At 47.7% G+C, this 12763-nt stretch overlaps 1 protein-coding gene across 6 annotated transcripts in view; it reads left to right on the top strand.

The window, feature by feature from the left end:
• ARHGEF18 (Rho/Rac guanine nucleotide exchange factor 18) overlaps positions 1 to 12763 on the top strand; it is a 300861-nt gene that overhangs the window by 249263 nt on the left and 38835 nt on the right. For all 6 annotated transcript variants that reach the window (XM_078669619.1, XM_078669618.1, XM_078669617.1 and 3 more), the window contains one exon: positions 3251 to 3327. In XM_078669619.1, the coding sequence (XP_078525745.1) occupies positions 3251 to 3327 (77 nt within the window). The remainder of the gene's footprint in view (positions 1 to 3250; positions 3328 to 12763) is intronic.

The raw sequence follows: 12763 nt of genomic DNA, 5'->3' as shown, positions 1-12763 counted from the left end.
AATTGCTTGCATTTTTAGGAGCAACCTCTCCGTTACTAAAGCCGCCTCCCCCTCCCTTACCTCCTGTGAACTCCTCTGCCTCGATATCACCAGCGAGTGCAAACAAGTTTGTGCTTTACATCTCATCTATCACCCGCCTGCTGACAACCTCATATTCACCCAACAACTCATGGACACGATCACATCCAATGCCGGTCGGCAGATCACCCAAGTCTACCTGGGTGACTTTAACCTCCACTGGAATGATCAGAAAGACACAGAGGTGAATAGTCTCAAAACTTTCCTTAATGCGCTTGACCTCACCCAAATATGCGATAGACCAACACACGACAAAGGCTCGATACTCGATCTCATCATCGCCAAAGAGGACTCTACCCAACTGGAGGCGATCCAACCCTGCGACTGGTCAGATCACCACATTATCACCTTCTTTATTAACGAAAAAGTTAAACCTAACCCGGTTCAACCCACCAAATCCAAAACCTGGAAAAGGGACATGAAGAATCTTAACCCCACTACCCTGCCTCCCCACATCGGCAGTCTCCTCCTTCCCCCTTCAGGTGTCTCGGATGTTCAATCACTGACCGACCACTACCTTGACTCTATGAAATCAATAGTCAATGAAGTCGCTCCATTGCAACTGAAGAGAGTCTCCAACAAAATTTCTAACCCCTGGTATGATGGCAGACTCAATGACGACAGGCGTACTATGCGAATGGCAGAGCGTACCTGGAGATCTGACCCCTCATCACTGCATCTAAAAACGCTTAAAAACAAGAGAAATGCCTACTTTAGGAAAATAAAGCGCACAAAGTCGGACTTCTTTAGCCGTCAGCTGGACCAAGCAAAAAACAGGCCAAGAAAACTGTTCGAACTAATTAAGACTCAAACAAAGACACAACCCTTACAATCAAACAACGCAACAAGCGATACCCCACACTGTGAAGCCTTCTCTGCTTTCTTTAAGCTAAAGACCGACAACATAAGAAACGACCTCGTCATGGATGTAAACCGATACCCCAACCACACCAGAATGTCTAACATTCAACCTAAAAACAAGGCATCCTGGTTGTACTTCGACACCTACTCGGAAGAAGCAATACACAAACTACTCTGCACCTTGAAGCCCTCTAATCACCTCACAGACCCCCTACCTGCTAATGCAGTAAAAGACTTCATCCCCTTGCTCCTCCCTCTTTGGACCAAAATCATCAACAGCTCCCTTCAACAAGGTCTCATCCCAGACTCCCTCAAGGTGGGGCAAGTCACACCTATACTCAAGAAACCCACAGCTGACCCGTCTGACCTGAACAATTACCGGCCCATCACCAATATCCCCACCCTGGCCAAACTGCTGGAGAAATGTGTCCAACTCCAACTAACAAAACACATTGACCAATTTGACCTCCTCAACCCTCACCAATCAGGCTTCCGAGCGAAACATAGCACGGAAACAGCTATGACACACATAATTGATGACGACCTCCAAATCCTTGACCGCAATGAGTCCTGCCTCCTCATCCTTCTTGATCTCTCTTCAGCATTTGACACGGTCAAACATGAGAACTTATTGGAGCTGCTAAGCACTAGAATGGGTCTATCGGGAACTGTTCTCAAATGGTTTTCTTCCTTCCTTCATAACCGGTCGCAGAAGTTCAAGATCGACAATGTGCTATCTAAACCGGTGCCTGCAGATCTAGGTGTTCCTCAAGGATCTTCCCTCTCCCCCACACTGTTCAACCTCGTCATGGAACCGCTCGCCACCTTGCTCCAAGCATCCAATGTTCAATTCCATATGTACGCCGATGACACACAACTTTACCTAAAGCTACAATCCCCGGAAGATATCAAACTTCTGAATTCCACACTTAGCAACACTCAATCTTGGTTGGCCGATAATCACCTCAAACTAAATGCGCTGAAAACTGAGTTCCTACTCATCTCACCCCCGGCGAAAACTTCCACCACCCAAACTTGGCTCAATAACCTAACAGCACTCAATGTCCAACCTACTATCGTGGACTCAGCGAAATCCCTAGGCATCACAGTCGACGCCAAGCTCAACATGCAACAGCACGTTAGCAAAGCCACAAAAGGGGCTAATTTTCAAATCAACACACTGAGGAAACTTAAACCCTTCCTCCCTGCCAAAGACTTCCAAACTGCTGTACAAGCTTAGTCATCCCTCGCATAGACTACGGAATTGTGGCTCTCAGCGGACTCCCGCTTTCCACAACAGCACCCCTAAGAGCCTCCCTGAACGCTGCCGCGAGACTCATTACTGGCTCAAGAAAACTTTTGCATATATCCCCAGACTTAAAATCTCTAAAATGGCTGCCTTTTGAAGCCAGAATACAGCTAAAAATTGCAGTAATGACACACTCGGCCGTGCACCACAAGGCACCCAACTACCTTGCGCAAAAGTTGTCTATATCAGGAGGGTCGAGATCCAATCGTAGTACAAAAAATCTACTCCTGAAACCTCGCAGATTCCGGAAAGAAAAAACATACAAGCGCTCCTTCTCAGGAATGGCACCCAGGATCTGGAATGCGCTCCCTCCGGAAACCAGGCTTATCTCCTCCACTGCACTCTTCAAGAAAGAGGTGAAAACAATCCTTCTGGCCAAGATCTCCTGAACCTTATAGATACTGGATCTGAGACTCTGCATCGCTCTGTATCACTGATCACCTTGTTCTTTGGCACTATACTCCTACTTTATGATGTCACTACTACGCTACTCTCTTACTACCGACCAATATATGTTAACACTTTGGTGTATTGTCTCACCCTCCCGATGCCCCCACCCAGTGCTTTCTCTATCCTAAGAAATTGGTATAAGCCATCCACACATCCAAGGCTTTACCTAAACCCTTCTGTAGTGGGAGCAATGACTTGTGACGTCTTATATTACTTGTTTACCTGATTGTATTTTGATATGTTTCTGTACATTATTGTTATCCTACTATGTTAGTGATTACTATGCTGCTCCCATTATCTTGTTCATTCCTGTTGCCCCTACCCCTGTATCTGTGAAGCGCTCTGATATCTGTAAGGATCTTGTTCGCGCTATATAAAACTTTGAATAAATAAATAAATAAATAAATAAATGATCTTGGCTTTAACTTCTAAATCTGCCAAACAGTAAATAATTCATTTGAAATGGTAACTCTTCAAGTGTTTAAATGTCTTTAGATGATTATTGTTTGGATTTATTGATGCTCCTGATGCTTTCTGTGCTTGTTTTTCTAGACACTCTTGTTGTTCTGTTGACTGATGTACTTTTGCTGCTGCAGGAGAAGGACCAAAAGTACACCTTCACTTATGTGGTGAGTAGTCGCCTGTGGGAGTTTGTGTTTTTATCTTCCAGAGCAGAAGTGCAACTCTTCCTCCTGCGCTGTGCTGGCACTAATGTGTATTTATTGTAGAATCTGAGGAAAGCCGAAGGCGCATATTTTTAAGAACCCGGTCTGAATGTCTTGGAGGTTTATCTGAATGCTACTATTCTGAGTTCACGTGCCAAACAATATGTTCCAGAGTAATGAGGCCAAGAAACGTTGCCACTGAGAGAACTTCGACCAGTTTTGACCTATGGATCCTGTCTTATACCTGCCAACACTAGAAAACATTTTTCTGGGTTATCTTCCCAAAAAGCTTGTGTTATGTCCTACACTGGTGAACAATTTGACAGATTTTGATTTATGAACCAGCTTCTTTAGATTCCCACTACATTTGCACTTATGTTAAATATTGTTTGAAATTTAACTTCTGCTCTGCGTAAATGTGTTCCCAACTTATTTCTTTCCGTTGACAGTAGGAAGCACAGAGGGAACTGTTTTCGACCTGTCACAAAGTACCTCTTGTGGTTTCAGTACCATTGTATGGAGTTCCTGCAATGTTTTTCAATTAGTGACCTTGAACTGACCGGGGCTTCTCTCACGACTTTATATACATTGGTTATTCTCCACCATGTGTACAACTCTGCATACTTTTTCAAAACTTATTACCAGGCTTGTGATCAATAATCAGCGGTGAGCAGTTATACAATAGATCTTGGATCAATTACGCAACCAATACTACTATGGTACAAAAATATATCTTTTTTCTTTTTTACTTCTTGTAAATTATTTCAAATATTATAAAAAGACATACATACATGTAATCATTGATCATTTCCTTAAAATACACATCCTAAGTCCTTCTCTGTACATATATAAACCATAAATTACTGTAAGGTGTGATCTTCCTGTGAGGTACGAATGTCTTTGGTTCATACACAAAAACAGCCACAGTTATTACAATATCTATAAATGAGGTTCAATTAGATACACAATTTGTGTCCATTTCAGGTGGACTAATCACAGTTGTTGATTATCGGACGCCATATCTATACTGATTTTGAAAAGACACTGGTTACAGATCTTTATTTTTCAAAACTGACCATTGCCAAAGGTCTCATCTTATAAATTGTAATAATAGAGCGTATAAAGAAAAATTGCGTTATATATGGTCTCTTCTGGTGAGTGTCTTCCTAGGTCGCAGCTACTGATTGATGTCTTTGTGCGTCTCAGCTCCAAATGATGTCATACTTAGTCTCATTCAGTGAATGTCATCACTGTTGGTTTCAGCCAGTAAAAGGTGTCGCCTAGTATATAGTAAAGTGACCGTCATCCATGGAATGATGTCACAATAAGTCTCACCTTGCGAATGATGTCACAGTGGATGTGAGTCATGGAATTATATCGCAGCACGCCTCATCAGGTAAATTATATGGCAGTAGGTCATATCTGGTGAATGTCGGTTGATTTGGGCCAGTGAAAGATGTCACCTAGTGAAGAATACGGTGAACATTACTCATTGAATGATGTAAAAATAACTCTCACCTTGTGAATGATGTCCGAGAAAGCGGCATCCGTTGAATGATGCCACAGTAATTCTCATCTAGTGATTGATATCACATTGAATGTCATTCGTGGAATAATGCCACAACACGTCTCCTCTGGTGAATGATATTGCAGTATGTCCTATCCAGTGAAGGATGTCACAGTTGTACACATCGGTCAATTGTGTTACAGTTGGCCTCATCCAATGAAGATGTCACACTAGTTGTACGTCAGTGACTGATGACATAATGGACCTCATTTTGCTAGATAACCCAAAAAACATCTCCTGACAAAGGGGCATACTAGAGATATAATTGTTGATACAGCCTTGAGCAATCAAGCCAAGTAGAATGTATTTTCTTTGAATGGCTCCTTAATTGCATTACCGTTACTCCCTGATAGTGTTTGTAGCTCACTGTGTTTCTTACAGATGTGCTGCATTGGCAGGTAAAACATTTTTAAGTGCTTGCATGAAATAGAGCGGATTAATTAGCAGTGGATTTAAGGAATCCTCATTCAGTGAACAGCAAGGGAGCGCGGGAGTGAGAGGCACATAGGGAATCTTCAGATGCTTCGCAGTGACCCCAAGTGCACACTCCAGCTATAGGCAAAGGTTTCATTTACAGCTTCCTGTGTCCTCGTTGACTGGGTATTGGCACTAAGGAGGCGTGAATTGAAAGGAGCGTGGCAGAACATGCATGGCATGCACAGTTTTATTAGTATTGATGTGTTTTTGTTCAGAATCACCCCCACATTTACATTTCTGTGAGGTGCTATGAAGGCTTGTTCACCATTAAATGCATTGTATAAATCTGCAGCATAAAATGTTAGACATATTTAATAACAAAAGTCGCATATACTGGTACGAACATTCAGTGGAATCGGAAGGTGTTTTTGTAGCTTCTTTGTAAAAGTTAGACAGATTTTGTTGTGATGCATACAATCCTTTTTAGGTCGAGGACTCATCGCACTGCTGTAAGCAATGGGCGGAGCTCCGAAGATTTTATGTTTCTTGGTGTAGGGGGATTGACCCCGCCCCTCTTCTCCATTGGCTGGCCTAGTAAATGCTGGCCAGCCATTGGAGGAGAGGGGCATCACTCCCTTTAAGCCCCGTCTTTTTCGGATTCGGGGGCGTGTTTTTTGCGTTCTTTCTATCTGTGACGTCATCCATCACTCAGAACGCAAAAAACACAACCCCAAATCCGAAAATGGCGGCACTTTTCTTATGCCATTTCGCCCCGACCGCCGCCGCCGCAAGAAGTTTGCCGAGCCCTCGCCTTAGCCGGTGAGTGCTTGCTTTTATGTCATCCCTGTTCCTCGTTCTGCTCGCTGCTCGGCCCCCACCCCCCTAGAGCTTCAGAGATGAATGAATTATCTTGCCTGAAGATAGAGGGGGGTGCCAGGGGGTGTGAGCGATAAACTCCTGCTCCCGCTTGGGGGGGGGGGGGGACTCGAGACCACAGTCAGTCTTGCGCACTGCTTATTAACGTGAAAACGGTGGAGCTTACATCAGAAACACAAACTGGGTCAAATGCAGCTCACGGCGGTGGTGAAGAGGAGTCACGTTTGGCGGGAGCGGGGAAAGGTTGGAAACTTCTGGGCGCTAAGGGCGGTGAGCCACCCTGTCCTCTAGGGGGGGGGGGGTGTAGCTTGGCTCTTGTGGTGTGGGAATCCTGCACCACATGAAAAGCACACAGAGCGGAAAAAACATCACTCCAAGGGAATTAGCACTGGAGTCCTTCCCACACTTGAGCTAGAACGGGGGTGCCCGGGGGTGTGAGCGATAGACTCCTGCTCCAGCTTGGGGGGGACTCGAGACCACTGTCAGAGCAGAGCAACTTGATGTACGCCCGGATTATTTGTAGTGAGATGTAACGATGGGCTTGCATACTACCAGCGAAACATATTGTTTTTGATTAAACGTTGTGCTGAAAAAACAGCTAAACGAGTGTTCACACATCCTGCAGACGATGTGGAGTCATGCACTGGTTTTGAAATTGTGCTTTCAGATATGGAAAGCTTTTTTATAAGCTTGGCAGTATAATGCAAATGCGGCATTACAGGGCCAACCGCGTTTGTGATTGTTGAATAACTTTGGGTTTGTTGAATAACTTTAGGAGATGCCGGCCTTTGGTTGACCACGAATGTCTCTTTTCAACTGACACTGTTGACAAAACGTGACACCAGGGCCTTTTTGTATCAGTGCCACATACAACTTGTGTTTCCTTGTGCAAGTGTGCACAACACAGCTGCTGCCGCCTGTTTCTTTGTCCTGGGGTGTCAAAGGGGAATCCCCCTGCTAGGACTGCTGTGTGTGGCGTGTGTAATGCCAGCAGGGAGAGATGTACTTTGCCTGTCTCCCAGCACCAAGCCTGATACCAGACAGAATAACAAGTTCACAATTACTGGGTACAGGTGTTTATTTTGGTCCACACGGAGCAGGCAGAGGAGCTCTCTGTGCGCAGCCTTACATCCCCCCTCCACTCCACACAGGCGCAGCCCCCGTCGCCTTCCAGGGCCTGAGTAAAGCGACACTGCCCATTAACACCTTTTCTCCACTCTGGCTACAGAAAAATATTTGCTCAAACAGCCCTGATTGCGCTCTGTGCGCCCAAGCGAGAGACAGCAGTAATGAACAGCGTCCAGAGGATGGATGGGCGGGGCCGTGGCCTGGGAGAACCAGCTCTGACCACAGGGAGGACAGGGCTTTAGAGAGGGAGTAGTGCACGCTGACTCTTATAGAGAGTACCAGGGAAAAGAAATAGCAGGCGTTGGCAGTGCCAGTAGGACTGGTGAAGTCTGTCACACTTTTGGCATTGTCAATGCTTGTTTTGCAGCGTGAATCTTTCTGGATTCACTATGCTGTGCATATTCCGTAATCTGGTGGTTGGGTCCGGAATCGTAGTATTTTTTCCTTTTTTTTTTTTTTTGTAGCCCAGTTGGGCGTCGACGTCCCACCATTTGGTGTACCTTCGGTGATGTCGGCATGCTTCCTGCGGAAGCACCCACCCTTGGGCGCCATCTTCAGATTCTTTTTTCCGCCGTTGGGTCTGGATCGTCGCATGAAGCTCCAGAAATTTGAAGGAGAAAAGAAGAAGAAAACGCCGAAAATTCTACAGAAAGAACTTAAAAAGACTAGGAGAAGATGACCATCAAAGCCGGGACGTAGAAGGAGGAGAACTAACTTGAGATCTTCGATGTCCGACGGGGAATGCAATCACAGGGGGCCCCTGAGCGCAGTAATGGACAATAAACCCTTTAAAATCTGCCGTAACTGCCATCACAAGTATGTGCAGAAGGACCAGCACCCGGTCTGCAACCTCTGCCTGCCGGTCGACCACGGGAGAAAGGACTGCAACGCCTGCTCCGTCTTCACACCGAAGACACTCAGAATCCGAGAGAAGCAGAGGATAGCTCACCACACGATGCAGGGCAAGGGCCAGGCACCGTCGCTGTACGATCTGGGCCTCTCCACCGATGCCGAGGACAACATCGCTGAGGGACCAGATAACTCCACGGTCGCAGAGACCGATAAGAAAACATCAGACAAGGTAGGAGAGTCTACGACCTCGAAACCCTCGACAGGGCCTCGAAAGCCAGAGCCAGACTCTCGAAAATCAGAGTCTAGAGCCTCGAAGGGAGCACCGGCGCCGAAAACCTCAACGACCGAAGCTGCATCCTCCGAAAAACAGCCCAGCGGATCCTTCGAGAAGGACTCCCAGAAGGCGAAGACCAGCGAAAAGCCAAGGTCGTCGAAGCAGGTCCCCGAAAGAGGAACTTCGACTTCGAAGGACAAGGAGCCGAAAACCACTTCGACATCGACGATGCCGTCGAAGAGGGCGGCCGAAACACTCGACGGCGTGCATGCCGCGCAGATGGAGAAAAAGAAAAGCAGGCTTGAGGCCGAGATGGAGAACATCCTCCAGAGGAAGAAAGACTTCGAAGAAAAGATGAGAAGCTACAGGATCCCCTCGAAGCCTGCGACGGACGTCGCCGAGGTAGAGGAGCACGAGGAGTTCGACACCGAAGAACCGCCGAAAACTCCGGAGCCCTCGGATCAGGGAGAAGAGGAAGTCCTCTATTACACAGAGGGGGAATATGGGGATCAGCGTTCGAGCTAAAACTCGTGAACTTCGATGGCTCAAGACCTGGACTGGCAGGACATCGATGCCGAAAACCCGGAGGAGGCTTTGGAGATATACCCCTCGAGGCCTTCGCCGCCAGATGACATTAAGGCTTACAACGAGGTCATCAGGAAAGCAGCAGCAGCTTATGGGGTTAAATTGGAGGAAGAGAAGCCTAAAGCGGATTTCTTGCTGGAAACCTTGCTTCCCACACAGACAAGGAGCCAGTTCCTGCCCATGCTGAAGAGTGTCATGGACCAAGGGAAGGAAGCGTTCAAAGAACCAGCGACTTACAGAGCCGTCACGCCAAGGACGGAGAAGAAGTACAAGTTCTCCTCCCAGGACCCTCCCTACATCAAGGGGTCCGTCACAGCAGACTCCATTATCGCTGCAACTGCAAGGAGAAGGGCCAACGTCCCGACAACATCTGGGCCACCACCTGACAAGGAGAACAGGAGGATGGACCTAACAGGCAGAAAAATCGAAAGAAACGCGGCAATGCACTGGCGGATGGCAAACTCCAACGCCCTCCTGAACAGGCACTAATATCAACATTGGGACGAGGTGGGGCAATTGCTAAAACACCTCCCAGAGCAATACCAGCAGAGAGCCACACACCTCGTTGAAGAGGGAAAAAACATCGCAAGCTCCTGCCTGAAGACAGCCTTGGACGGAGCAGAAACCTCCAGCAGGCTGATGGCTATAGGGATCACAGAGAGAAGGCAAGCCTGGCTCAAGGTCTCAGGCTTCAAGACAGAGGTTCAGAACAACATCCTGAACACTTCATTCAACGGAAAATCGCTGTTCGGTGCCCCGGTTGATGAGAAGCTCACCCAACTAAAAAAGGATAACGAAACAGCAAGTTCCATGGGGGCCCTGCAATTCAGAGGGATGAGAAGAGGCACTACGGCAAGGAGGCCAAACGGAAGAGGTGGTAACCCGCCGGGAACATCGCACCAGGCGTTCCACCAGGGTCACCAGGGTGACAATCAGGGCCAGCAGAAGCAGACCTGGCACTACCAGAACAGGGATTTTGGAAAAGGGGGGTGGTGATGGACAGAGTTTCTGAATGATGCAGAATACTCTTACCAAGTCAAGAGATCATGGTTTTAATCCATCACCTGTTTTTTAGCTCAGTGCACCATCCCAGCTCCGAACCTGGCTATATGCAAATTAGTCTGTTCCTGTCCCAGTGCATGATGGGAACAGGGCAAACCAAACTACCAAGCCAATTCTTATACTGGGAAGGAAACAAGCTCCCGGGGGCCGGTTTCTGGCATCACAGCCTTCGTCGGCCCGGTTTGCTTGAATCCTGATGGTGCAATGAGCAAGGGACTCACGTCTGAGTATACCCTCCCACACATAGTGTGGATAAAATCGATTTTGGAAAAAGGGGGTGGTGATGGACAGAGTTTCTGAATGATGCAGAATACTCTTACCAAGTCAAGAGATCATGGTTTTAATCCATCACCTGTTTTTTAGCTCAGTGCACCATCCCAGCTCAGAACCTGGCTATATGCAAATTAGCCTGTTCCTGTCCCAGTGCATGATGGGAACAGGGCAAACCAAACTACCAGGGGCCAGTACTTTCGCAGGAGGGGAAACGGCAGAGGCCAGAGAAGAAGAGGCGGTGAGCAACCCCCCCTCCAAATGACTTCGCACGGAAGGATGTGCTCCCCCACTCAAGCCCTCCGAAGGAAGAGCACAGGAAAGCAAAGGGGAGAGGGTTACATGGACAAGACACAAAGATCATGTAACACCCGTGGGCGGCAGGCTAAGATTTTTCTTCCAAGAATGGAGAAAAATAACCACAGACCAGTGGATTCTCAACATCATACAGTTCGGATACTTCATAGAGTTGGGAAAGAGGCCGCCAAGCAGAAGGCCCAAGAAAAAAGAGCACTCTGGAAGGGAGCTAACGCTGCTCCGAGAAGAAGCTCAGGAACTCCTCCGGAAGGAAGTAATCGAACCGGTCCCATTCAGAGAAAGGAACAAGGGAGTGTACTCAAACTACTTCCTGGTACCAAAGGTGAACGAAAGCCTAAGACCCATCCTGGATCTACGCTTCCTAAACAAACATATAAAGACTCAAAAATTCAAAATGACGTCCCTACACGAGGTCATCCCACAAATAAGAGACGGGGATTTCATGTCCACCGTGTACCTCAAAGATGCATACCTGCACATACCAGTGAACAGGAAGCACAAGCACATGCTAAGATTCACAGTAAACCAGGATCACTACCAATTCACAACCCTGGCTTTCGGTCTAAAGCTGCCCCAAGGGTGTTCACAAAATGCCTCGCAGCAGTGGCCGGACATCTGCGAAGAGAGCGGCTTCACGTGTACCCCTACCTAGACGATTGGCTGATAAAGGCGAACTCTCGCAAAACATGCGAGGAGCACGCACAGCGAGTCATGAACACACTGATGAACCTGGGATTCTCCATACACTGGGGAAAATCCTCAATGGAGCTGGAGCAGGTGAAGATCTTCCTGGGGGCTCAGATCAACACAATCCAATGCAGGGTGTTACCCAGCGAGAAGAGGACTCTCAGCCTACTAAGGAAGACTCGCCACTACCAGAAGGGGCAATCTCTGACAGTGAGGACAGCGAGCAAGATCATGGGGATGATGGCGTCATGCATACACCTGGTCCCCAATGTACGCCTACACATGAGGCCACTCCAAGAATGGCTGCAACAACAATGGTCACAAGCTACAGGAAGTTGGTAGGATCTAGTGGTTGTAACGCACGAAGTGCAGGAAGAGATGAGGGCGTGGACCAAAAAGAACATTACAGTAGGGAAGCCTCTAACTCCACCAAACCCAACTGTGACCATCACCACAGACCCATCCCAGAAGGGATGGGGCGCACACATGAACAGGCTCAGAGTGAGGGGTCTGTGGGCACCAGCGGATGTGGTCAGACACATCAATTACCTGGAACTGAAGACAGTGTTACTGGCCCTGAAGGCCTTCCAGAAACAGCTGTACAAACGGAAGGTGTTGATACAAATGGACAACACAACAACGATGTTCTACATCAACAAGAAGGGAGAGACCCCGTCGTTCCCTCTGTCCAGCCTAGCGCAAGAAATATGGAGATAGGCAATACCACTCGAAATAGATCTGCTGGCCATACACCTACCAGGGAAGGACAATGTAGAGGCGGATTGGCTCAGCAGGCAGACTTCAGCATCCCACGAGTGGGAACTCAACAGTCAGGAAACAGAGAGACTATTCAGGAGATGGGGCACCCCAACAATAGACTTGTTTGCAACACGCCAGAATGCAAAATGCCAGTACTTTGCATCCAGACAACCAGAGGAACAATCCCAGGTGAATGCCCTACGGATAAGCTGGTCAAAAACATTTGCCTACGCTTTTCCCCCAATACCATTGATCCCCAGGGTGCTCAACAAATGCAGGATAAGCAACATGACACTGATCCTGGTGACACCTCAAAGGGCCAGGCAGACCTGGTATTCACAGATTATGGAGATGAAGCAGGGTCCACCCCACAAGTTCTCAAAAAGAAAGGACCTACTCTCCATTCCGAACGGAGAAATTCTACACCCAGAGCCGGAGGGCCTCAGCCTAGCGGCTTGGCTCCTGAGGACTTAGAGTTCGCACACCTAAAACTCCCAAGGAGCACCCTGGCAAGGAGGCCCAGCACACGCAAATGCTATGGGGAGAAATGGAAGAGTTTCACTCAATGGTGCAGCAAGAAAAAGCTGCAGAGGAAGCTGATCAAG

This window comes from Lissotriton helveticus, chromosome 12 (genome assembly GCF_964261635.1).
Source record: "Lissotriton helveticus chromosome 12, aLisHel1.1, whole genome shotgun sequence".
NCBI classification, from domain to species: Eukaryota; Metazoa; Chordata; class Amphibia; order Caudata; family Salamandridae; genus Lissotriton; species Lissotriton helveticus.
Note: the sequence above shows the minus strand (reverse complement) of the source record. Positions and strands in the feature narration are given on the sequence as shown.